This window comes from Microtus oregoni, unplaced genomic scaffold, assembly GCF_018167655.1.
Source record: "Microtus oregoni isolate MIOR12 unplaced genomic scaffold, Mior012 000020F_ref0000438, whole genome shotgun sequence".
NCBI classification, from domain to species: Eukaryota; Metazoa; Chordata; class Mammalia; order Rodentia; family Cricetidae; genus Microtus; species Microtus oregoni.
The window spans coordinates 11463461-11490823 of record NW_024543079.1 but is presented as its reverse complement, the minus strand read 5'-3'; the positions used below and the strand labels follow the sequence as shown (position 1 = coordinate 11490823).

The window sequence follows — 27363 nt, the reverse complement described above, 5'->3', positions numbered from 1 at the left end:
CTGGCATGTATAGACCTCAACAAACACAGCTTCCTTCTAACCCCCATCAATCCTTAGCAGCAGCCACAGGGTGGAAGACATGTGTCATCTGGAAATACCAGGCTGGGGGTGAGCCCGGCGACTGAGGTCCCCACATGGGGGGCTGCCCCACGATAACTGCTACGTGGCGCAGACAGTCCTGGGCTGTGAGTTGCATATGCAGAGTTTGCATCTTAACCCCAGGGCCTTCAGTCCTTCCCATGAGCCATAGCGGTGAGCCCGACGCAAGACACCTTGAGTCCATGGGAAGTGAGCAGGCTCCACCTTTAAGGATCTTTTTAAATTATGTTTATGTGCATAGTTATTTTTCCTGCATGCCTATGTGCAGTACCTGAGGAGACCAGAAGAGAGCATTGGATCTCCTGGGATTGGTGTTACAGATCTGTAAGTCACCATGTGGGTGCTGGGAATCGAACCCAGGTCCTTCTGGAAGAGCAGACAGTGTTCTTAATCACTGGGCCATCTCTCCAGACCCAGGCTCCATCTTTGATCATGTTTCCAAGTGAACACAGTTATCAAAAGCAGAATGTAAATGCCACGCTGGGGAAAGTGCAAAGGATTCTGGGACTCCAGGGGCACATGGGAATGGTCCTGGAGACAAAGGTGAAACAAGATGGGGCAATGCCAATCATACAAGACCATCCCTCCTGTAAATTTTGTTTCCTGCTGTAAAATGTTATTACCTTTACTTAACTGTAAACATATATACCAGTACCCAGGAAAATACTGGTAAATGTCATGTGTGTGCTGAGTGAGTAGTCTACCATGGAGTTCTATCTTGAGCCCCAAACACCCACAATCCTACCCAACTATCAGAGACAACCTTCATAACCCCTTGATAATTTTGATCTTGATTATCGTAAGGCATAAAACCCTACAATATAGTGTCACTGGAAATGACACTTTCCATTCATTTCTGTAGCTCTGTCACCAAACCAGACCCAGAGGCAGGCCACTCCCCTCCTGGAAGCCGGTCCTTGGGAGATGAGAGCTGGCGGGTAGGGAATCGGGTTTATTTAAAAGCCAGCAACCCAGATGGTGCAGAGAGCTCACTCTCAAAGCTCCAACACGCAGAACCCAGGAGCCAAGGAGGCTTCATAGGGACGAAAAGACTAGGCTGTGGGCAGGAAGGCTACCTGCTTCTCAGGGTCTTCACGGCCCTGGATGTACCAGGCTCTTTCTTTTGGGCCACCTACCAACTAGCTCCCAAATCATGACACAGAGACTTCTTATTTATTATGAATGCTTGGCCTATCTTAGGCTCATTTCTGGCTAGCTCTTTCAACTTAAATTAACTGGTTTCTCTTTATCTACCTTTTGTCTTGGGACATTTTACTTTTCTTTCCTTCTTTTATCTTAATTTCACTACTTCTCATGTCGGGCTGACTCGTGGCTGCCTAGCTTCTTGCCCCAGGCATGTCCCTGTCTTTCTTCCTTGTTATCTTCCTCTTCCTTCTCATTCCTCTCCTATTTATTCTCTTAGCCTTGTAACCCCACCTATACTTTTCCTGCCTAGCTATTGGCCATCAAGGGCAAGGTGAAACAAATGCAACAGACCTTTGCATAATTAAACACATATCTTTACATCATTAAACAAATGCAGCATAAACGGATATAACACACCTTTACACGTTAAAGTAATATTTTGTAGCATAAACAAATGTAACACATGTTTGCCTAGCTAAAATAATATTCCACAACACCTGGGTGTGAATCTTTCTTATTTCCTGAGATTCTCTGGCTGTGGAACATTGCAGCCTTGGCTTCATGGGGCTAGCTCCTCATAGTGGACATATCCTCACACCCACAGGGTTTGCGCATGCTGGGTTAGTACTGTACGGTGGAGCCATGGTCCTGCTCCATTATGCTCTTTGCACACTTAGAACTTTTCTGTTAGCCGTCCAGGAAGATCAGGGTTTTGTGTTAGCTTATATTCAGAATGAAAGATTGAAGAAGGTAGACACTGTATGCTCTGATGTCCAAGGGTCCCTGATGCTCTGATGTCATATGAGGGGTCCCTGAGGTTCTGATGTCATATGAGGGTCCCTGACACTCTGATGTCGTGTGAGGGGCCCTGATGTTCTCATGTCGTGTGAGGGTTCCTGATGATCTGATGTCGTGTGAGGGTCCCTGATGATCTGATGTCCTGTAAGGGTCCCTGACGCTCTGATGTCGTGTGAGGGGCCCTGATGTTCTCATGTCGTGTGAGGGGTCCCTGGTGCTCTGATATTGGGTGAGGGTCCCTGACGCTCTATTCTGTGAATCTGAGCATGTTTAGCAGTTAACATCTATCTTATAAGCTGCCACCTCTTGGAATTTCGAATGCTGACATTAGGGAAGTGGAAAGGACTTAAAGGGGATCAAGAGTTCAAGACCAACCTGGGCTACATAGGGAGACCCCATCTCCAATATCAGAGAAACAAACAAACGGAAGAATTTTGTAGAATACCAGGAAACAGGGAGGACATACGATCCTGTAAGTAAGGATGATGCTGCCAAGTCCAGCTCTTGGAGGAGCCGTGCCATTACAATCTCGCTCGAAAGAAGCACCCAGTGTGACCAGTGGCTCTTCCCTGACACCTTCCCTGGGGCTCACTCCTCCCCCTGGGTCACACAGTGCAGCAGCTGACACATTTGCACACTGGCTGAGTTATACACAGCAAGTTCCAGAAGGAAGATTGCTGGGCTCACGGGGCACAAGGCTGTTTTGAGAGCTTTTGGGTGGTGTTTGGCTTGGCTTGGTCCTGGAAACTAACGTTTGAAGACTTGCCAAGTTGCCATCCAATTATGCCACAGCAAGACTGGGAGGGGAGGTGGTTATTTAAACCGAGCTGAAAAAAGGGAGAGTCCAGATGGAGCCACACCTATTATCTCATCCAGCTTTCTTTGGCTGGCCTGTGACCCTGAATGAGCATAGTTTCCTGTCTGTGACTCCAGGCCGTCCTAGCAGAGAGGTCAAGAGATTGGACAAGGCAAGGCAGAAATCCCACGGAGTGCGGGCTTCCCTCGGTGGGCGGGGCTTAACTCTTGGGTCCAGGCCAACCCTCCTAACCTGAGCAGTGGCAACAGCAATGACCCCAGTGGTGTTGCAAGCAAGTTCCAGTCCACAGGCCTCCCTTTCCCGCTTGCAGGAGCCCGCCCTCCCCCAAGAACCACCCTCAACCCTGGGCCTCGGCTACTTTAAGGGCTCCAGAGCCAGCCCACATTGACACAGTCCCCACTCACCCACGGTCCAGGATGGAGGCTGGGACTGGGCCTCTGCTCTCTACACTTCTGGGGCTGCTGCTCCTTTCCATGCCCGGGACTCGAGGTGCCAACCCCGCCCTGGTGGCCCGGATCACGGACAAGGGCCTGGAGTACGGTAAGAAGCCGCACTGCAGGCTGGCCTAGGAGACCGACACCACGCACAGCCAAGACAGGGAGGACATGCACCTCTGGTAGGGAGCCTGCTACATGGGTCATGTGACCATAGCTGCGATTCTGGCCAGGTCACTCCCCAGATGTGTTACCTCAGCCCACTGACTTCTGCACCCGAATGGGGAGGAAGGGTCCCCTCAGCTGAAGCAGGAGGTAATTGAGAGAAAGGCAGGTTGTGGAGAGCTCGATAAACAACCCAACGCCGGGGCCTGGGATGGTTCCTTCAGAAAGAGTCTTGGTGGAGTTTGAAACGTGACCTAAAATCCACGAGTCATAGCTGGAAGCAGTTAGAGGCTGGGAGGGACTAAGGGAGGTCTTCTGGGGGGATGGGATGTTCCACCCTGGGATCTGGGAGGCGGTCATATAACTTACCAAACTTTAAAACGTCCTGATTGGTACCTTTCAAGATAAGCACGCCTCACATGCCTATATTCATGTTACTCCAGTTTTTGTCTTGTTTTGTTTTTGTTTTTCATTTATTTATTGTAGTACCGGGGATCGAACCCAGGACCTTGCACATGCCAGGCGGGTACTTGACCACTGATCTACAGCCACGACTACACATTCTCTCTGTTTCAGTTTCGAAGTTTGGATAGCGAACTGAATTACCCAGGCTGGCTTTGAACTCACTCTATAGTTCAAACAGGACTTGAACATGTTACAGTTTTCCTGCCTCCGCCTCCCAAAGTAGCCTGGGTTATAGTTCTGTGCCACCGGGCCTGTCCCCACTTTAAAACCTGGGGAGAAAAAGTATTTGATAAGCTACTGATATAATACCACAGAATTATTGTGTCCAGGGGGCGAGGCAGCTGGGGTGCTTGCACAGCCACAACACGCCACATCTGGAGAGCCTCCACTGCCTCGTCTCCTGGAGGTCACAACATCCCTCAGCTGGGTAGGGATGCTGGGATCTCAGACAGGCAATGGCAGGGTAAAATCGGGTAGGGCCTTCAGGAGGAAGTAAGTAGAAAAGGCAGTGAGAACTAGCCAGGGACAAGGGTGGCAGTCCATCAGAGGGCTCCTGCTGTATACACTTTAGAGAAGAGGTTGCATTACAGGAGGTGAAAGGGAAGCCTCTAGAGACCTGTGTGCACAGCCCGACTAGGGCAGACACTTGGGTTCTGCTCCTGTCAGAGACACAGTAGGGCCACGAACTGCATTTGTTTGGAAACCCTAAGTCAGGTGCATTTGTCTTCTGTCCTTCCTGGGCACATGTGCATGTGTGTGCTCCATGCTCGGAGACTGATGACATGTACCATGTGTGTGCCCAGAGCTCTGAGGTTGGTGCCATGTGCCACGTGTGTGCTCAGTCCTCTAAGTTTGGGTGACATGTGTGTGCCCCGTGCTCTGAGGTTGGTGCCATGGACCATGTGTGTGCCCAGTGCCCTGAGTTTGGGTGTTTTGTCCTTTCCACACTTTTTGTTAATCCCCCTTTGCTGGTCTGGGAATTTACGGAGCACCTACTGTCTATGCCAGTCACAAGCTCTGGGCACCTGCTAGGTCTAGGCTGCCACTGGTGTGACAGGACGGGCCCCATCTCACCCATGAGGAGGGTACCATTGTTGTCTTGTTTGAAGGATAGAGAAAGTTGAGCCTGGGGACTTATTCAAAACCACTTGGTTATGTCCAGGATTCTAGCCCTGAAATCCTTCCAGTGTTTGCCACACCCTAGGCCGGCAGCACTCCTTTCCTGTTCGTGTAGTTGGTAAAGGCTTCTCCATCCCCTTATGTGTGGGCACCAGCCTAAGAACTCCATGATATGCAGGCGTTCTTCTGACTCTCTGGCACAGCTGGGCTGGGCAGCCTGGGCTGTGATTACTGTCAGCAAGGACACCAGCCTCTCTAGTCAGGGAAGGTGAGAGCCACCAAAGAACCGAGAGCCCAGGAGAGGAGGCAGGGTGTCCGGGCTGACCCCACCTTTTCCTTGTCTGCAGCGGCCAAGGAGGGGCTGTTGGTGCTGCAGACAGAACTAGAGAAGATCGCGCTGCCCGACTTCACCGGGGACTTCAAGATCAAACATGTGGGCCGTGGGCGTTATGAGTTTCACAGGTGACTGGGGAGGGGACAGAGCTCAGGAGTGGTCCTGGAGGCCTCTTGGTGCAGGCAGTGGGAGTTCAGAGGGGGGTTGTTGAAGTGAGCTGGGTCCTTGCATTCAACATACAGCAGTGTTAATACCTCCTGAGTGTGTGGCCTGAGCCTCACTTTCCTCACCTGTATAATGGAGCTGCTGCTGCTCTCTCTGCCTTAGAGGGCGAGCTCAGGATCCAGTCACTTCACGTAGCCTGGAAGGGAAGATAGGCTTAGAACTTAAAATGAAGTAGTATCCTGAGCACTAATGTTGCCTTTTGTGGGTGGGGAAGTCAGGGAAGGCTTCCCAGAGGAGGGGGCACCCAAGATGAGTCTTCAAGGCTTTACTGGATGTAAGGGGCTCGTGTTTATTTAAAGAGGCATGAAGGGTGGACAGCAGAAAGAGGGCAGTCAGGCCTGCAGCCTATGAACGCCCTCTGTACTTAGTGTTCCCTTCTGTTATTCCTTTTGTTAGTGCACATTTATTTAGCGCTTGCTGTATACCAAGCTCCCCCAGCCTCTCCACCCCAAAAGGAATTGACCTATTGTTTCCTTTCGAGTCTTCGCTAAGGGCTATCTCAGGCTTTCTTAAATCTGGCCCCCTTCCTGGGTATGAGGAAGCCAGGGTTGGAGGAAGGATCTGCCATCTAACAGAGCGTATCTACCCACCCCAGGAAACTGTCAGTGGCCACTGAGGTTCATAGGGCCCAATCCTGTGTTCCTGAAAGCCCCTGAACCCCTTCCTCAGAGTGTATTCACCCAGCCTGCTGCAGGGGCCCCAGTGACATCAGGAAGTGGCCCAAGCATGCCCGGTGCTCTACCAATCAAGGCCGAAAAGGAGGAAGCGTGGTTCTTGGGTTAGTTGTGTCCCGAAACCAGCCTGATGCCACCCTTCTGTCTCCCTACAGCCTGGAGGTCCAGAGCTGTGAGCTGCGTGGCTCCTCCTTGAAGCCGCTCCCAGGCCAAGGCCTGAGTCTGGCCATCTCCGACTCTTCCATCGGGCTCCGAGGCAAGTGGAAGGCACGCAAGTCCTTCCTGTAAGTTAAGCCCCATCTGCCCTTGGGCCTGTGGTCTCTCTCAGTCTTCAGTTCTTCTTCTTGGGTTATTGAAAGACCACATGATGGAGACAGGTGTCCTGAGTCTCTCTCTCTCTCTCTCTTCCACGTCTTCTGATTCGGAGTGGACTAAATGAGACACTCGGCCTGTTCCTGGTTTGTTTCCCACAGATCTAGACCCCAAAGCCAGGACCTCCCTGAGCTAGGGCTGTCCTTGGGGAATGACCTTCCAAATGTCCCTTCCCTCAGAATGGGAGAAATAAGTAAGCTTAGAGACAGTTGGAGCTCATGGAACAGGATGCTGGGTACTGTGAGAGATGCCCAGAAAGTCCCCAGCTCAGCCTGCTCACTCCTTCTACTGGCCAGCATTAAGAGCTATTTGGGGTCACCAGCATTCCAGCCCCTGGATGGGGCAGCCCCACAAAACACACATGGGTGATTTAAGGACCCTAGAGTTGAGAAGGTCAAGGAGGAACAGGCCTGGCTTCCCCAGGGGCCTCTCTCCTCAGCTTGCAGATGGCATGCGCTTGCCACATTTCCTTGTAGACTCTGGACAGCACTGATGTCGGCTTCCCTACATTCTAACCTCCTGTGACAGTGGCGCTCAACCTGTGGGTCGCCACCCTTTTGGGGTTGAATGACCTTTCACAGAAGTCGCCTAAGATCATTGAAAAACACAGATGTTTTCATTCCAATTCATAATGGTAGCAAAATTACAGTTATGATGTAGCAACAAAAATAATTTACGGTTCAGGGGTCACCACAACGTGAAGAACTGTATGAAAAGGTCGCAGCATTAGGAAGGTTGAAAGCAACTGTTCTATGACGACACGCCCTCCATGCCTCTGTTAATCACATTGACAGGACTGTCTCCCTGTGGTGTCACCACCAAGGGCTACTGGGGGTGGGGCTTTAACCTGTGCATTTGGGGGCACAATTAAGCCCAGGACCAGTCTCAGCTTGGTGGCCTGTTCACATCTACTCCAAAGACCTATGGTAGCTTCCAGCAATGTGTTTTTACAAAGTATCTGGTATAAACTGAGCCCCACTAGAAGTGTCAGATGGCCAAATTTAGAGATTTGGTGTAACTAGGGAAGGGGGAAGGGGCGCACAAATCGTACTGATTCTTACACAGGCTACTGAAGCTTACATGCTGAAATGGCAACATCCATTATTACGCTTATTTGGGGGACTAGAGAGAGAGCTCAGCAGTTAAGAGCACTGACTGCTCCTGCAAAGGACCTGAGATCTGTTCCTAGTTTCACGTGAGGCAGCTCCCAACCACCTGTAACTCCAGCTCTAGGGAACTCGATGCCTTCTTCTGGTCTCCATGGCCACCTAAACACACACAGATGCAGACACACACATGAATAACTATAAATCTAAGAAAGATGTTCTTGCCACTTTCTCTGTCGTTTTAGGGTTTTTCTGTGTAAGTTCTTAGATATCTTGGAACTCACTCTGCAGACCAGGCTGGCCTTGAACTCACAGACATCCGCCTGCCTCTGCCTACTGTGTGCTGGGATTAAAGGCGTCTGCCACCACCACCACCCAGGCAAGTTTTTTTTTTTTTTAAGGTTGGTTTTATTCTGTATGATGTGCATGGAGATAGGTGAGAGAGGGGGACATGCTCACCCGTGGTGGCCATAGGCCTTGCATCACACTGGACCTGGGCTGACGGATCCTTGATGGCCCTCTGGGTCCTCTGCAGGAGCAGTTCACACATTTAACTGCTGTGATCTCCCCAGGTCCCCTCAGGCTGTTTCCTGAAGGTACTTCTTTGTGGGTTGTTTTTGGTTTTTCTACTACTCAGTGAGCCACCCCACACACACATCACAGAGAAAGAGTTGGGAGTCAGGTATTGGGGCCTGATCGTGTGTTCTGGAACTCCGACAGCTGTGCCGGGTGGTTCCAGAAAATGCTCCAGTGTTCTTCGTGGGCCACAGCACCTGCAGTGCCAATTGGCCTTCATCTTCAAAAGCCTCAGCTTTGTGGTGGGAACTGGTGTTGTCGTAGGTTCATTTTCTGTAACTTTTCCTCTGCTCAGCGCTTGGCAGAGCTTGGGTTTCTTTCCATTGCTTTCTCCCTTCCTTGCTACTTTGTTCATTGTGTGGACTAAGAAATGAACCCCCACCTCCGTATATGCTCATATGTTAAGGAGGCAACGCCTCCCAACCCCACCAGCTCAGAAGCTAATTCTTTTTGCCATATATATATATATGGGGTTTGTTTGACCCCTGGCATTCTACCAGCTCTACCAGCTCTTTTATTGGTGATTAAATCTTTATTTTTTTTTCTTGCTTCTGATTAACTCATAAATCCTTCCTGGTGTCCGCTCCTTTTGAGTAAGAATCCAAGTTCCTCTTTCCGCCCCAGTGGTGGCAGATCCTAGCCACAATGAATAACTGCCCCTCTGGCCTCCAGGAAACTGCAGGGCTCCTTTGACCTGAACGTCAACGGTATTGCCATCTCAGTGAACCTCCTGCTGGGCAGCGATCCCTCAGGGCGGCCCACGGTCACTGCCTCCAGGTGCAGCAGCCGCATCTATGACGTGGACGTGGACATATCAGGAAATGTGGGGTGAGTCACCATGGGGACCCCCTGGGTATGGTCCTCGGTGGGCTCTGATAAGTGTCCAGATCTGGGTGGAATGCTTAGTGTCCCACTGACAGTGGAGACTATCCCTTGGGGACCCTGCTGGGACACACAGGTACAGACCCAGGCAAGAATGCTGAGGTGCCATTTCCACAAGTCAACAGACTTAGGGGACCTCGTCAGGGGAGGAAGCTTTGGGTAGTTGGAGGAACATGTGGCTTTGGCCAAAGTTCAAGTTTAGGGTCAAGTCATTTTGCCTCCCAGTCTCTGTTGCCCTTGCTAGAAAACCAGATTCTAGTTCCAAGCCCAAATCCCCTGATCTTATCAGCTATGATAGGGGACTGAACCAGCCATACTGGCCATGGCAGGGCTCTGGGACCTGGATTGTGAGCCACCTGATGTGGGTGTGAGAACCAACCTTAGGTCCTCTGCAGAAACAGTAAGGGCTCTTAATCGCTGAGCCATCTCTCCATCTCCAGATGGCAGAGCTTGGCTTTCTCCATCCCCACTGTCCCTGTACCCAGTGGCAGACAGCTGACTGTGTACTCTGTCCCCTGCCCAGGTGGCTGCTGAATCTCTTCCACAACCAGATCGAGTCCAAGATCCGAAAAGTATTGGAGAACAAGGTAATTAAGGCCAAGGGGGTCAGGCAGATCTCTTCACAGGCCGCTGTCTCTGGACAGGCTCTGGGGGCCTGTTACACACACACACACACACACACACACACACACACACACACACTGTGGTCCTGGGATCTAGGTGAACTTGATAAGCATGTCAGCCTCTGCCACGACACCTTACCAAAGTGACTTACACTCCCCACTGCTGCTCCTGATAATGATTAGCAGTATGTCTCATAGCAATGTACATCTCAATTATTATCATAAAATACAGGGGTATAATTATTGTTTTCTCAATTAATATAATTAGTGCAGAACATACTATTCTTATTTATTTATTTATTTATTTATTTATTTATTTATTTATTATGTATACAATATTCTGTCTGTATGCCTGAAGGCCAGAAGAGGGCGCCAGACCTCATTACAGATGGTTGTAAGCCACCATGTGGATGCTGGGAATTGAACTCAGGACCTTTGGAAGAGCAGGCAATGCTCTTAACCACTGAGCCATCTCTCCAGCCCCAGAACATACTATTCTTATTTATAAAGAACAGCTGCTGTTTTATGATCCTGTGCTTTGGCCAGGAATAGTGAATGATCTAAGGTTCTTTTGCATAGTCTTGGCCCATTTTTTTCTTTTCAGTGTTATGAGACAGGGTCTGACTACATAGCCCAGGCTAGCCTCACACCTTCCTGGGGTTATGAACATCAACAACAAACTGGGATTGAACCTCAGACTTTGAAAGAGACAGTGGGGTGGCTCAGAGGGGTGTCAAAAACTAAGTGGTGCTAGGCCAGGATGGAGACTTTCCCAGCCCTGGGGCTCCATTTGCCAAAAAGTCCTTAGGAGTATCTTGGAGGAGTTGAAGATCTAGCTTGACCCCTGCTCTCTACAAGTTTTCAGACATCTCTTCCCTGCAACCTCTTGTCTCTGACTGCTACAGGACACGCTCGTCCTGATGCTAAGAAAACATACTCTTGTCATGTTGCCCTGAGCCCCCAAACATCTAGGATGTGGTTGGCCTTGGGTCCTGTGAGCAAGTAGCCAGAACTCAGAGATACAGAGGTCACAGGGCCAGCAGATACTGATCAGGACTTGAACCCAGAGCAGAGGCTTCCTCCTCCTTACAGCACCCTTAGCCGCCATGCTTCTATACACCCAAAAGACCCCCCCCCAGACATCTGGGGCAGAGGACCTCATATTTCCCTTCCACAACCACTTAGGTCTCTGAAAGAATAGGGTACCCAGGCATTGGGGCAAAGTTTCCATGTCTCTCTCTTCCATTGAACACGTAGATGGATACGTTGCAATCAGTGGGAACTCACAAATCAAAAAGAGCCGTAGCTGGGCATGGTGGCACACACCCGCAATCCCAGGATCAATACGGAGTCAAGAGAATCTCAAGCCTGGGGTGCATAGCAAGAATCTGTCAAAATGGAGGGAAGGCAGGGCAGAGGTGGCTCAGTGGGGAAAGTGCTTAATGTACAAGTTTAGATGTCCAGCCCCATGTAAAAGCCAGCAGTGTGGTGCATCTGTAACCGAGAGCTATGGGGTCACAGACAGGCAGGTCCCAGGGGCTTGTTGGCCATCTAGGTTAGATAATAGTGAGCTCTAAGTTCAGAGAGAGATCAGTCAAGGTTCAAAACCAAGATGGGGAGAGAGAGAGAGAGAGAGAGGAAAACACCTAAAGCTGGCCTCTGGCTTGTTTGCATGCATGGGTGAGTGCACCTGCACACGAGTGCATGCATGCATATACGTGTGCACACATGCACACAACATACAACACCTACAGAAGGGAGCAAAGACATGCTGTTCAAAGTTTCCACTCTCCTGTGCACATATCAACAAAGAAAATACTTATACATTGGTGTGGGAAGTCCTTCTGTATATGTGTTGCTTTTATTGGTTAATGAATAAAGAAGCTGCTTACAGGCAATGGTTTAACAGAATAAAACTAGGCTGGAAGGGATATGTATATATATAGAGAGAGAGTAGGTGAAGTCAAGGAGAAGCCATGTAGGCCTGCTGGAATCAGGTGCCAGATGCCGGAACTTTACCCGATAAGCCACAGCCACATGGCGATACACAGATGAATAGAAATGGGTTAACCAAAGATACAATAGCTAGCTAGCCACATGCCTTTAATCCTAGCACTCGGGAGGCAGAGGCAGATGGATTTCTGTGAGTTCGAGGCCAGCCTTGTCTACAAGAGTTAGTTCCAGGACAGGCTTCAAAGGTACAGAGAAACCCTGTCTTTAAAAAAAAAAAAAAAGATTTAGCTAGCAATACGCTAAGTGATTTAAGTGATTGGCCAAGCAGTGATTTAAATAATATAGTTTCTGAGTGGTTATTTTGAGTCCAGGCTGCCGGGAACAAACAAGCAGCCTCCTACAACAATGCAGGGGCTCAGATGTAAGTAAATGTGAGTTGATACAGGATATGGAGCTGTTCTTTGAGATGGGCTCCTGGCAGGCACAGCCCTTGGTCTTCCTCACCTGTGGGATCAGCTTGTTGCAAGCTCCACTTCTTCAGCCAACTGCGAATGAAGAGTTCACTCGCAAACCATCGCCATGTTGGCAACGTTTATTTATTTACTTATTATTTGTGGGAGGGGCACACGGGCCGTGGTGTGCATATAAAAGCCAAAGGGCAGCCGGGCGGTGATGGTGCACGCCTTTAATCCCAGCACTCGGGAGGCAGAGGCAGGCGGATCTCTGGGAGTTCGAGGCCAGCCTGGTCTACAAGAGCTAGTTCCAGGACAGGCTCCAAAACCACAGAGAAACCCTGTCTCGAAAAAGCAAAAAAAAAAAAAAAAAAAAAAAAAAAAAAGCCAAAGGGCAATCTGTGGGAGATACTCTCTCTTTCCACTCTGTGGGTCCTAGGTATCAAACTCAGGATGCTGGGACTGGTCACAAGTTTTTTTTTATGCAGTGAGCCACCTCGCCAGCCCCCATCTTTATTTTTTGGACCCCTTTCCTCCTCCTGGCTTCTCTGTTGTCCAGAGGGAACCACATGGTTAGAACCTCATCTTTCAGAGTATTTATGTCTGGTCTTCTTGAACACATTTCTTCTTGGTCATATTTTGTTGGCTTATATAATAAATAACTCAAGTGATTACAGCAGCCAGGACAACAAACCGGTTTGAAACACATATTTCCTGCTCTTAAGAAGTTCACGGCTCCACTGGTGGCAATAAATTGTGTGTAAGCGTTTCATACGCACGACCACTGGGTGTCCTATGGGTACCCAGGGAACGAGCAGCCAAAGCTGCCATGCCCAGTGACAGGCAGTAGGGGACCACTGTACGACCTCTATGTCTACTTAGACAGGGGTCCGCTGTGCAGTTCTGAGCTCCTGCTACCAAGGCTTCCCCTAAGAAGCCCATAATGGTGAGTGTCACATACCATGTCCCACCAGTGCCTTTCTGTTTGCAGGCATCCAGCCTTGGGGCCAGCTCGGACCCTGTTAGAGTCCATGTCCAGGCTGACATGATATTTATTTTTATCATTTCTGCTCTGGTGACACCTGGTACATGCTAACTAAGCATTTGCGGATATTTGCAGATTATCCGCTCAGATTATTACTGAGCCCATGTCACCGAGGGCTTGGACAAGTGGAGACTCATGAACCTTCCCCTTCCTGTTCCTCTCAGGTTTGTGAACTGATCCAGAAGTCTGTGACCTCTGACCTGCAGCCTTATCTCCAAACCCTGCCAGGTAGGGGCACCCACATACCCCTCGGGACTCTATTTCTCTTCATTTTTCTTAAGTTCAGATTTGAACCTTATCAAACAGAGACAAAAGAGTAGAAAGCAGTGATTTTAAGTCCCCTTTTCTCCTCAGGTTTTCTCCCAAAAAGTAGCCTTGATCTAGGCCATGCCTATAAAAAGCATTTAACTGGGGCTTGATTACAGTCTCAGACGCTTAGTCCATTATCATCATGGCAGGGAGCACGGTGGCTCACAGGCAGGTGCTGGGACACCTGAGAGCTTCATCTTGAGAGGCAAAGAGAGACAGCCTGAGCCTGATGTGGGTTTTTGAAATCTCAAAGCTCGCCCCCAGTGATACACTTCTCCAAAATGGCCACATCTCCTAATCCTTCCAATCCTCTCAAATAGTGCCACTCCCTGGTGACGAGGCATTCAAATATACAATCCTATAGGAGTCATTCTTACTCAAACGACACAGATGTCTAGTATTTGCTATATTTTTTTTGCAGTGGCCACAAACAGGATATTTAGGGAAGCAGGGCTCACCCCCTCTTCACCTGCTGCAGACCACACCTGGCCCTGCTGCCCCTCACACTCTTCCTGCTCTAACTTGCAGTCACTGCGGAGATCGATGACGTCCTGAGCATTGACTACAGTTTGGTGGAGGCTCCCCGCGCAACGGCCCAGATGCTAGATGTGATGTTTAAGGTGAGGGTGTAAGAACGGGAGTTAGCGACAGGACACAGGACAGTCAGCCCACTCCGCTTCCTCACCGCAAGTCTGTCCTCATTTTGGGGGGGGGGGGGGTTCTTGTTTTGCCCAAGGCCCAGAGTTATGGAGTGGTGGATAGCCTCAGCTTCAAAACTCCTACTTGCTCTCCCCAAATTCTTCAGCACCTTGCCCACCCTGATGGGTGGGGGCATCAGAACTGGGTGGGGCAGAGGGGCTGGGCAGCACACATCCTGCTGTTTCCATAAAGCAAAGTTCCTAGCCATAAGAGACACAAATTTGCCCAAAGGACTTCCTCATTAAAAGGGCAGTTTAGGACAGTGTTTCCAGTCAGTGCTATTCATCAATCAATCGTCGCAGGTAAGCCCTGAGCTCCATGGCTAGCTGTGGGATAGACTTCAAACAGTCCACTGTCCCCACTTCTCTCTCCAGGGTGAAATTTTTAATCGGAATCACCGGTCCCCGCCTGCCTCCCCGACTCCGATGATGAGCCTACCTGAAGACAAGTGTAAACAAATGGTCTACTTTGCCATCTCAGACCACGCCTTCAACATAGCCAGTCGGGTCTATCACCAGGCTGGGTACCTGAACTTCACCATCACAGATGACATGGTGAGAACGTGGGTTCTGCCGTGCTCCCCAGAGACAATGTAGCTCCTCCTTCCCTCCATTCTGTTTGAACTTACACCAGAAAAATCGTGAGTTATAGCTAAGCAAATATCAAGACTAGCAAAATATATTAGCATAATTTCTCTTTATTTCTTGGGTCGCCAGGAAACTCAAGGCCAAAGTTCTTTCTCCCTCATAACTATCAGAGACTTGTTTATGTGTCTCTGTTTGACCTTCTAGTCTGGGCCTATTCTAACTCATATTTTCTGTTATCATGATAACTCCTGCAGGCTTATTAAAAATAATTTAATGAATGAAGCAAAGTCGCATTACAGAGAAAGGAAATAAAAACCGAATAAAAAGTAAATGACAGTTAGTTATGAAGACACTGGATTTGTAATTTTTCTTTAAATCACAGATCTGTCTGGGGGCTTCCATGCAGCCAACATGAAAAGGGTACCTAATTTAGTGATTTGGAGTGAGAAGAAGAAACAGATCTTCCTAAGACACATTGATGTCACTGTCACTGGTGGGATTTGCAGAGAGAGTGACTTTCACAGCAAATCACACCACATAACCCCACCCCACCCCACCCCAGTTCTTTTAGGTTTTCTAGGGTTCAAGCATGGTTTGTTGTAGCACCTCTTAAAAATTGAGGTCTGTGGCCGGTTGTGGTGGTGCACGCCAGTAGGATTTGCTGAAGGAGGCAGAGGCAGGAGTATCACAAGTTCGAGGTCAGCCTGGGCTACACATTTTATTTAAAAAAAAAAAAAAGAGGTCTGTGAACTATGTCAAGGTGGCAGGGACACAGAGTGATCACCCTGGCCAAGATGGAAGGTCATCTGATGACAGATGGGTGACTTTGACCTGGCAGTGGCTTCTCCCCATGTTACGGGTCCCTGAAGGCAAGGTCGAAAACCCTGGCCCAAAGTCTCACTCAGAATCTGAGAGCTTCAATCAGGTCTCAGCTGAGAACTCTGAATGATGCCCACAGGATCACAGCTATAGCCCCATCTCCAGGAGGTTCGTGTGTTCTATAAGACAGAGGCCTCATGGTAGCCAAGGCAACTGGACCCATAGGGAGAAGCTACTCTACATACACACACACACACATACACACGCACGCACGCACACACACACGCACATGCACACACACACACGCACATGCTTGCACACCATAGCTCATATTGCTTGTCAACCTAACAGGATCTAGAATCACCAAAGAAACAATGACAAAACCCTGGCATCTCTGGAGGAAGTATACAGGATGGGTTAACCAAGACTGAAGACTCAGTCACCCGTGGGCAGCATCATTCTGTAGGCTGAGGTCTAGGCTGAATAGAGAGGAGACAGTGAGCTGGGTCAGGGCCATCTCTGCTTCCTGACTGTGTGTGCAGGGTGTCCAGTTGCCTCAAGCTCCTGCCATGATGGGCTGTACTCTTGAACTGTGAGCCAAAATGAGCCTTCTTCAAGTCGCTGTGGTCAAATATTTTGTTACAGTCGTGAGACGTGACTCACTCGTCTGTCTCCACAACTCTCTTCTAATAAGCACGCTAACGCCCTCCCCCACTGTGTCTTCTTCCTACAGTTACCACCTGATTCCAACATCCGGCTGAACACCAAGGCCTTCCGCCCCTTCACTCCCCAGGTAAAGCCCCTTCTGCTCTCCATGGGCACAACTTGAGCCTACCAGTTTGCCAAGGTTTCTCTCTAGAACCTCTGTGGCCCTCTCCACTTGACACAGAATCAGAGACTAGTGAGGAGACCCTGGGGACTGCAGACCTGAGGACTCCCTTCAAAGTCCTTGCAGCATGAACCTATGCTCCCTTAATCACCCTTCCTCAGAATTTCCCATCTGGTTTTGGTGTTAAGGAGCCCAAGGGAATAGTGGGAAGGGCACCTAGTTAATATCGCCTAGCAACCAGAAAGGGTTTACCAGGATCCAGGCTTGTTCCACTTGCTTTAAGGGGTTCTTACAACATTTGATGTGCTGGGGATGGAACTTGGGGTACACATATGCTACATAAGCTCATTACCCCTGAGTTACAACCCAGCCCACAGTTTTCTAACACAGAATCTCATATGCAGCCCAGGCTGGCTTTGAACTTAATGATCCCCCTGTCTCAGCTTCTCGAGAGTTTGGGATTACAGATTTGCCCCACTATACCCAGTACCGACATTTTTCTGAATGGAAAAGAAGTTCTCATATCTCACTCACCATTCTAGAAATATATAAAAGGTTATAGAGGCAAGGATTCCTGACCCCTGCTGGCCCCTGGCACCTACTTCCCATGAAAAGGCTCCCAGGTTCCCAATAGTGTCAGATCCCAGAAGAAGGTGTCAGATCACAGAGGTCATGAGGCCCCATACAGGTATGAAGAATTGGACCCAGGTCTTCTGCAAGAACCAAATATGCTCTTAACCACCAAGCTCTCTCCCTGGCCCCCCTCCCCAGCTCCTCTTTCATTGTCCCTGCAGGAGGCAGTGTGTGTTCCCCCAGGTTCTTTTGCACAAACAAAAGGCATGGTCTGCACTCTCCCTCTTTCCTGTCTGTGGGAAACCCTTCATACTGGAAGTTAAGTAACTTCCTCCCCCTCTTTGGTCACAGTGAGGTACAGTCTCCATAGAAGGGCACAGGGGTTTGCTTGCAGTCCTTGCTGACACCAGCATCACGGTGAATAACCCAGTGGTTCTGCCACGTGGCGCCCAGACCTTTCTGTACGTGGCTTCAGTTTGTCCCCAAGATTCCCATTGACTCCTCTCTCAACTTTTCCAATCATGTCCTGCATAAGGCTAGGTACTGTGCAGAAAGGAATTAAAAATGTGAGAAAGAATTGAAAAGTTTGGTTTGGAGAGACGGCTCAGCAGAGAAGAGCTATTGCTCTTACAGAAGACCTTATTCAGTTCCCAGCAGCCACATGGTGGCTCCCAATCTCCATAACTCCAGTTCCAGGGGATCTGATGCCCTCTTCTGACCTCTGGCCAGTAGACATGCATGTGGTGCACAGACATACATGCAGGCAAAACACTCATAGACATAAAACTAAATAAATCTAAAAACAAATTAAAATTTAAGCAAGGACTTGAATGCCCAAGACCTACATTGTCAGGCCCTGTCCCTCCTCGAAGCCACAGATTTGTCCCAGCTAGCTCTGCGGCATCCTTGGTCACACCCTGGCTCCAGCACCCCTTGGCTCCCGACTGCCCCCCTTCTTGTCTTCACCAGACTCACCTAGCAAAGCAGCCACCTGCTGTGTCCCAAACTCCCTTGACAGTAATAAATGGATCTGCCCTTATAGAACCAAAGGCTCATGGGAGTTTGTTCCTCCACCAACTCCGCCCTCCTCGGTCTTGTCCCAGATTAAATTCCATGGCCACCATAATTCAATAAAATGCTGAGCCCCCTTGCAATGATGAAATCTGGTTAGGTCCGGTTTTTGAAAGCTAGCCCAAATGCTACAGTATTCTCCTTTCCCTACTGGCCAGGGAGGATGGGGTGAGGTATCTACACGGGCAGATCGATGTTAGGAAGGCACAGGGTACAGCATGCTTTGTGAAATGTAGAACCAGACCCAAAGTGTCCCCTTTATGTTTTCCCTCGAGACTCTGTAGACATATTTCGTTCTTCTGACACGATCTCCAATCCTACCCCCAGATAACCAGAAGATACCCCGACATGAACTTGGAGCTCCGTGGAGCAGTGGTCTCTGCCCCACTCCTGAATGTCAGTCCTGGGAATCTATCCTTGGCCCCTCAGATGGAGATTGAAGGCTTTGTACTCCTGCCCAGTTCCACCCCGGAGTCTGTCTTCCGGCTTGGTGTGGTAAGGCTCTGAGTCTTTGCAAATGCTGTTCCTCTTCACAAGCGCTTTTCTCCTCCCTCGCCTCGGGTCTCAACCGATGTGTTACAGCCCGGGAAAGGGCTGCCTGGCTTTCTCTTTTCATGGATCTGTCTGACCGTTTGCATTTTTACAAATCTGTGGCACTCTGTGAACTCTCTCCGTAGTGTTTATTGCCCAGGCATTTGTGTAGTTATTTGGAGATTTGTTTATTTAATGTGCACGTCTCCCTCTGAGTCAGGACTGTGGTGGGGAGGGTCTTTGTCCTGTGTAGCCGTTCTCTGAAGACTACATTTCCCAAGCTCCCTTGCATTCTGACTTCCAGTTTTATTGGCCAATAGCAGCATTGTCAGAATACTATCAGACTTCCCGCACTCACTGAGTTCTGATGCCCTCTCCCACACTTTTTTTTTTTTTTTTTTTGGTTTTTCGAGACAGGGTTTCTCTGTGGCTTTTGGAGCCTGTCCTGGAACTAGCTCTGTAGACCAGGCTGGTCTCGAACTCACAGAGATCCGCCTGCCTCTGCCTCCCGAGTGCTGGGATTAAAGGCGTGCGCCACCATCGCCCGGCTCCCACACTTTTTTTTATTATTTATTTATTTATTTATTTTGGCTTCTTAAGGTTCCTTCATCTACATAACCATTCCCCCTGAACCAAATTCCTTCTAAATTAAATAATAAGAGTGTTTTTTGTTTCTTGGTGGCCCCTGGCTCATGGATTTCAGAATCCTTTTGGGGACCCTGTACACTGGATGAAGAATTTTCTGTCTTCTCTCAGGCTTCAACTCAACAAGGCCAAAATCCTGAAGGGCAGTTCCTCTCAGAGGGCGTACCCGTCTTTCCAACTGTTACTGCTGATATCAACTTGTTTTTAAATAAAATAGAATTCATCACTATCATTGCTAGAGCTGAGCAGGGCCCTGGGGGACCTGGCCCTGACCTCTCAGAGCTGACTAAGGATGCGAATTCCAGGTCTTCTGTTGGTGCCCCGTTCAAAGTTTAACTGCTGTGATTCTCAGCAATTTTAAATAAAGTTGTTCACGTCCAAGTTCAGTCCCTTACTTAATGACACACTGAGTGCCATGGGAGGCTGTAGCCCAATGGGTGAGCTTCTGAGGGTGCTGGTGTCTGCCTCAGCCCGTGATGACAACCACCATCAGTAACGCTTCTTTCTTAATTTTCTTTTCTTTTCCTTTTTTTTTTTTTATTTCTCAAGACAGGGTTTCTCTGTAGTTATTGGTGCCTGTCCTGGAACTAGCTCTTGTTGACCAGGCTGGCCTCGAACTCACAGAGATCCACCTGCCTCTGCCTCCTGAGTGCTGGAATTAAAAGCATGCATCTCCACTGCCCAGCTAAGCTTGTTTTTTTCTACTGCCTCTTCCAGGTCACCAATATGTTTGCCTCATTGACCTTCAACAACAGCAAGGTCACTGGGATGCTGCATCCAGAGAAGTAAGGAGCCTCAACAGGGAATGGCATCACAGCAGGGGAAAGCTGTGTGTGGGCAGCCAGCCGGGCTCCATCTGGACTCCGTAATTGGGGTCGGGGTGGGATGTGACGCCCCTGTCAATGTGGAGGGCCTGCCACTTGGGAAGGAAATATAAGTATTACTTACTCTGGTTGGCTTAATTCTTCTGCTGTACTGCTCCACAAATTTCAAATGTCTGGATAACCAACTCGCTGCTCTTGCTTAGTCTATGGATTTTAGCTCTCAGCTGTATTGATGTACTGAAATGCTAAAGACCATGCTTTGACACTTCCCCAGTCCCCACTGGTCTTCCCATCATCAATGTGTCTGTTTCTCCTGCCCCTCTGGCACCTGCACCTCCTCCTCTCTGGGAACCCACTTAGCCCCCCCCCCCATGATGCCCACCCCTGTGATTCTGCTTTGTTACAGGGCCCAAGTGAAACTGATAGAGTCCAAAGTCGGCACATTCAACGTGAGTTACTGTCCTCAGTTATGACATGATTAGGATGCCTGTTAGTTGAGATGTTTCTGAAGCAGTTGCCATGGCACCTAGAATAGGAACCGGCATAGAAGCACAGATCTCTGCCCAGGCCCCTGTCAAACCTCTCAAGAATGCAATACAGGGTCAATGAATAATTATGTCCCAATATAAGACTGGCTGTTGGTCAGAATTATTTTAACTGCAGTGAAAAGAAATCCATCTCAGGTTGTCTCGAGCAAAGAGTTGGGATTCATAGGGTCACAGAACTAAAAATAAAAGGCATGACTCAGTTGGCAACGTGCTTACCATGTAAAAGGGCATGAGTTCAAATCCCCAGTGCACAAGTTAAAAGCCAAGCATGGTAATCCCAGGGTTAGGGAGAAACAGGTGGACCCTTGGTGTTGGGATTAGCGCCGTATCTTACACCTCGAGCCCGCTGGCCAGCCTAGTCAGTGAGTCCCAAGACCAGTGAGAGAGCAGGCTCAGGAAATAAGGTAGGAGACTCCTGAGGCATGACAGCTGAGGCTGACCTCTGTGCTTCATAAAGACACACGCGTGTGCACCCACACACCTGCACACACCCCCCACACCCACACGCGCACACGCACACATCCACACACGTTACTTATCTATTCAAACATTCACACACACCTGCATGCACGCACACACACACAGGACAACTAGCATCACAAAACTAAAGGTGGGTATTTCAGGTAGAGCTGGACCCAGGTGCTCAGGTCTATTCATCAAGAGCCTCTGCCCATCCCTCAGGTCTAATTTCACCCATCTTGGCTTCATTCATAGACAGGTGCTTCCACTGGTAGCAACTCCAGAGTCTCCTGTAGAAGAAAAAAAATCCCTCAGCTAGTTTTCATTAGATTAAGGTTTGGTGTGGGTTTTGTTTTGTTTCAAGACAGGGTCTCATTATGTAGGCTTGGCTGTCCTAGAACTCACTATGTAGACCAGGCTGGCCTCAAACTCACAGAGATCCACCTGCCTCTGCCTCCCGAGTGCTGGGTTTAAAGGAGCAAAGATTTGTAGTCAGCTTCATTCACCATCACCACATGGGCTTAGGTGAATTGCACATAACTGTTTATTGGGGCACAGAATGGCTGCGTGGTCACAGTGCACCTCTTCTCTTCTCCCCAGGTGAAGCTGTTTCAGGCATTCCTCAACTACTACCTTCTCAACACCCTCTACCCTGATGCCAACAGTAAGAATGGCTCTAGGCCTTCCCAGGTCTGGGGGAGAGACTTTGCCCTGGATTGGAAATCAGGGTCTCCTGAGAGCTGGGTGACCCTGAGAAGTCACCTGACAGAGCTTTAATGGCCTATGTGGGATAGAATATTGAAGGCAATCTCACATTCTTCCAGGCTCCACTGGGGATTTGGGATTGAGACAGTTCTTTGATGCACAGTAAACTCCTTATGGGGAAGGAGAGACTTCTGGAAATGCCCATACTTCCTGGGGTGACAGGAGAAAGACCAGGATTGGGTCACAGTAGGACAGGACACCGCCTTGAATGTGTGTTTCCAGGCAACTGCCCCACTCCGCAGCCAAATAAACTGATGTCAGACCCAAGGGCAGATCCATGATGTACAGTTTCAGCAGGCTACAACAGGAAGCAGGTGGCAGAAGCGAGAGAACTAACTGCCACTGCTCATGACACTTTCCTGCTATCCTGTACCCGCCACTTCCTCCGTCAGGCCATGTCTAGGGGCTTAGGTGCCCTGCCAGACATTCTGGGTTCAAATCTGTAGTTTTCTTGCTTTAGAACCCAAAACAAGCTACTTGGCCACTCTGTGCCTCAGTTTCCATATCTGTAAAATGGGAATAGTGGTAACACCCACCTCACAGTCTTAGGCCATCACTGAGTGGGAATACACTGCCTCAGGCATATGTAGAGCGCTGAGCTTTGGTAAAGATTTGTCTGTCGCTGTCAGTTACCAACACATCTCCTCAATGGTGTTGTCAACCCACAGATGAGCTGGCCAAGGGCTTCCCCCTCCCTCTTCCAAGGAATATTCAACTTCACGACCTTGACCTCCAGATCCACAAGGTGAGTGGGCCCAGTGGGGCTCTGGGGATGTGAGGGGTGGCAGCTGGGCAACCTACCAGGTCCGGAAGCCACCACTCAGAGAGTGGGCCCAGTTCAGTCCTGCAGCTGAGAAGACTCATGAGGACAGAGCATCCCCTGGAGTTAAAATACACCAGGAAGCCAAGGTTGGGGTTGGCGGACAGGAGAGATGGCTCGGTGGTCGAGAGCAAGCATTGCTCCTCCTGGGGACCATAGACTGTTTGCAGCCCCCGTAATGGGTGGTTCACAGCCGTCCGTAGTGTAACTCCAGCTCCAGGGGATCCGACACCTCTGGGCTACGTGGGTCCCTGGGCTCACACGCACAATCCCACACACAGATGCATGTGCCCACTGCAGCTTCCTGGCGGTCTTATGGATGTTCTTTGTGCCACCTAAATTTCCTCTCCTTGACAAAGGACACAAAATTGGGAGCTCCTGGGCCTCGCTTTCTTTTGATGTTCTTGGGTTTCCATTGTCTAGACAGGTGGGAATTGGGCCAAATTCAGTTCTTCTCCAGGGCTCCCCCACTGTCTTTAGCAGTCAAATGGCCATGGTTGACCTCAAAATTCTAATAAACAGGGTAATGTATGATGACTCTTACAGTCACTCCCCAGGTGCCAGGCGAAATAAACATATTAATTATATGCACACACACAATTAATAATAAAACATACAGATGTTGTCACTATTGGGCTGGAGGTATCTGACACAGCCTGAGGCCCCAAAAGGCTCGCTTTGAAAGTCCCAGCCTTGCCAGCAGGTCATGTTCCAAAGGCCGTTGGTAAACTTTATGATTGCCCAGGTTGGTTTGTTTAATTTTCTGCTGTTCTGGACCTCACACATGCGGGGAAGCCCTCCAGCTCTGAGCCACAGCCTCAGTCCCCACACTGATTCTTTTTTTTTTTTTTTTTGGTTTTTTGAGACAGGGTTTCTCTGTGGTTTTGGAGCCTGTCCTGGAACTAGCTCTGTAGACCAGGCTGGTCTCGAACTCACAGAGATCCTCCTGCCTCTGCCTCCCGAGTGCTGGGATTAAAGGCGTGAGCCACCATCGCCCGGCCCCCACATTGATTCTTAAGTGGAAGAGCTGTACCCCAAATGCGGCCTAAAGCACCCTATTTTAAACAAGCGCTATAGGAGCATTACCACCCACAAGCATGGTTGGAATTTGGTGGACTTGTCTCCAGGACCCTGGGGGCTTATTTGTTTGTTTTCTCTTTCCCTAAGGTTTCCTTATTTTTTGTTAGTTTGTTTCAGACATGGGCAGTATGAGCTCTCATACCATTAAAGGGGTCTCTAGGTTCTGAGCTGTCTGAATTCAGTCAACAGGCAGACAGTTTGAGGAGTAGTTTATTTAGCCAGGGCTGGTGAGATGGGCCAGGGGGCGAAGGCACTTGCCCTCAAGTTTGATCACCTGAGTTGGATCCCCAGGACCCACATGGTGGAAGGAGAGAGTTGTCTCCCATCAATTCCCAGTTATCATCTGACGTCAGGCGTGCACCATGAGACCATGAGGGGTGTGTGTGTGACATGTGCATACTCGCACACACACCAAATAAATAAACAAACGGAAATATGATTTCAAAGGCTAGATAAAATCTCCAAAGAGACCAGAGTGGGCTTTCCACTCGCCCAGCTACCAGGGGAATCTACTTTGTGGATTTGAAAACTTTTATAAATAGGAGAGGGGTGACGTTCATAGACTAAGGTAAACCTTCCTCCTTCCAAAACCATGGTAGACCAGATCTTTCCAGCGTATTTCTCCCCAAGATCTTCACAAAAGGGGGAGGCAAAACCACTGTGCAGGTAACAACGGAGTCATCTTGGGTTAGTACATGATGAAGACCCTTCATTTGTGCACACGGCTGGGAGGATGCCCTGGGGCCTCAGTTTCTGAAACAGAGAACAACCTAACTGCAGAGGGGCAGCCTGACCATCAGAGACACAGGTACCAGGATGCGACTGCAGCTCTCCTGAGAGACCTCGTATCTGACAGCTTTCCTCCTAGAATTGAGAGTCGTTGCTTTTCAAAAAAAAAAAAAAAAAAAAAAATTCCTGAGCTCGTTCCTCCTCCTGTCTAGCTTCTACAGCCCAGCGATAGTTGGATACAGTCCCATTTGACACAAGGATGGTGATTGACTCCATCAATACAGCAAGAAATCTATCTGCTTCTCGCTCTCCTGACGATTATTGTGATGGCACATTTCTGTGGCCCATCTGCGCCCTGAGTCTCAGTTATCTCTCTCTAAGCAGCATCTCTAAGATAAGATAATGGGGTTGGCAGCTGTGCAAACCTCACTGAAGATGCTGTGGTCCATGGCCAACGTCCATCCGACTGCTGCTCCGAACAAAGGCTAGGTGACCATTCACACAGCTGGCCCTTGGCTCTCTCCCCTGTACACGGGGTATAGCTCCAGCTTCCCTGAGTTTTTGTGAAAGTCGGGGGCCAAGAATGGCAGCTCTTGGGAGGAGACTATCAGATTTATCATCACCCCCTCTTCCTTTTAAGACATCAAGTCGGCAGACAAGGACCACCTCTTTTGGGACAGACAGCCCATGGTCATGGGTGGAGCTAATACCCACTACACTTTTGACCACCAAAGACCACGGTGGATCACTATGGACAAAGTCCAAGCTGGCCTTGAGGGCTGACTTCCCACCCTATCCAGATGATGGAAACTTAAGAACAGCAAGAAAGCGAAGCCCAGCAGCTCACGAATTCATGTCCTTTGCCAAGGAGGGAAAATTTAGGTGGTACAAAGGACATTTATGAGGGCCTGCCAGGAAGCGGGTACCATCTGGGAGAAGGGGCTGGCAAAGGCTACAGTGGAGAGCCGGGACCTGAAGCTGGACGTGTGTACACTGACCTGACTCTTATTCCTAGAGGAGCTTGTGTTCTTCACAGCAGCTACATCTCTCTGAAGTAAACGATTCATATTCTCTGTCCCCCCCCTCTCACTTTCTTAACAAGGTCTGGCCTCAAATCATCCATCCTCCTGCCTCAGTCTCCTGAGAGCAGGGACGCAGGTGTGCACTACAGTGCATGGCTTAGAGCAATCTCTTTCCTGTTTTTTTCCTAGGGCTTCCTATACTTGGGTGCCAATGTCCAGTACGTAAGAGGCTGAGGACAAGAAGAAAGATGGACCCTGGAGACCACAGCTGGACCTGCCATTTGCAATCCAGATGTGCAACATCTGGAGATTTTGGACTCTGGAGAGTCCCAGAACACAAAAGATGTTTCTGTTTCTGGCTCTAGTGGACCCCGTCCCCATAGTCCTCCTCATATGTGCTCTCTTGACCCGGACTTGACTCTCTCTTCCAGGAAGTCCCACCCCCACCCCCACTGACCTGGAATAGCTTTAAAAGCAGGCACTGTGGTTAAAAGCAGAACCTGTGGTTTTGAAGTCACCATCTAAATCTTTATATCTGGCAGTGTTGGCACATAGTAGATCCTCAATAAATATTTATAGGATGGCTTGACATTCCAGCTGAAACTCTTTATTGCTCCTTGCTCCCTGCCCCCACCCCCACCCCGCCATCTGGTCTCAGGCAGTCTTAGATGCTCGGCTCCAGCTGCGGTCTGCAAGGCTAGACTTTGGCTTGCCCCTCTCTGCTGTTGGTCCCTGCTCTAAGGGCCTCACCCAGAGAGTGGGTGGAGGACTGCACACGCCGCTTTCCCAGCCCTTGGTCTGGTGTCCAGCACAAAGGCCCTTGTCCTGTCTAGACTCCTGGCCTCCTTCACACAGCATCACCTCCTGCTTGCAGCAGCAGCAGGTCCAGAGCAAAGCAAAAGTCACAGACCCTCACTGCTGTCCCCAACAGGGCCTGTGCAAGTGAGGAAGAGAGGGATCCAAGGAAGGTTTTGGTTGTACCCAAATCAAAAGCTCATCTGACTGCCTGCGAGGAGAGGCCCCGGTTTCTAACTACCGAACAATAAGCTTTTGATCAGACTTAATAAAGAGTCATTCCCCTGTTATGTAGTTAGGCCCCCAGGCTGGGAGTCAGAAGGCTCATTGGAGTTGTTTTTTGTTAATTGTGTTAATGAGCAGATGGATAGCGCTGGCGGCTAGCAGATAACTCATGGGGAATAGACCCATTTACTACGTGTATGACAGAGATGGGCTCCCAGACTGGAGGATGCGCTGTCACGAGCTGGTGGCAGGGTGACGCATGGCTTCTTCTCCTCCCTCCACTTTGCCAACCCTGTGAAGAGTGGAAGGGGCTCTCAGGCTCCTTCCTATGGCCCTGGGCAGCTCACTCCCCCCCTGCTCTGTTTGTCTATGAAGATAATGGTGACAGGCGTCACATCTTAGGGTTGTATGGTCACTTCATTAGGTCCTAATTGTATAAGGGTGACCAGAACTGTGGACTTCCTGCTGCCTACCACCACTAATGCCAGTGAGCAGACAAAGGAATTGAGTCTTCGAGGTGCAGTATATTCAGGAAGGCTGGCGACCCAAGACGGTGGCACATGCTTTGTAGGAGAAATAAACCACTTTGTATCCCATCTCCAGCCAGCAGGTCACACAGGAACAGGAAGCAAAGGCAGCTAGTCATCTCAGAGCTGAGTGTTGCTCCTCTGGTCAGGTGGTCAGCTGAGTCCCTGAGAATCATGGTGTCATGCCTCTCTCGTCTCTACAATTTCTTCCTCATTGTGTC

General features: G+C 49.5%; 1 protein-coding gene across 1 annotated transcript; it reads left to right on the top strand.

Moving 5' to 3' along the window:
• The first annotated feature begins 3263 nt into the window (after positions 1-3263).
• On the top strand, positions 3264-26184 carry LOC121460204 (lipopolysaccharide binding protein). The gene is made up of 15 exons (XM_041670443.1): positions 3264-3400; positions 5391-5505; positions 6432-6560; positions 9003-9158; positions 9736-9799; positions 13450-13513; positions 14123-14214; positions 14668-14847; positions 16433-16492; positions 18500-18667; positions 20066-20133; positions 20579-20621; positions 21780-21843; positions 22613-22689; positions 25785-26184. The coding sequence occupies exons 1-15, from the start codon at positions 3277-3279 to the stop codon at positions 25827-25829; spliced, it is 1449 nt and encodes a 482-aa protein (XP_041526377.1). The 5' UTR covers positions 3264-3276; the 3' UTR covers positions 25830-26184.
• Positions 26185-27363: the final 1179 nt, after the last annotated feature.

Coding starts and splice junctions, on each gene's coding strand:
- LOC121460204 (XM_041670443.1), top strand. CDS start 3,277: ATGGAGGCTGGGACTGGGCCTCTGCTCTCTACACTTCTGGGGCTGCTG. Junction 9,800..13,449: donor GAAAAGTATTGGAGAACAAG/GTAATTAAGGCC, acceptor TGTTCCTCTCAG/GTTTGTGAACTGATCCAGAA. Junction 16,493..18,499: donor TCCGCCCCTTCACTCCCCAG/GTAAAGCCCCTT, acceptor TCCTACCCCCAG/ATAACCAGAAGATACCCCGA.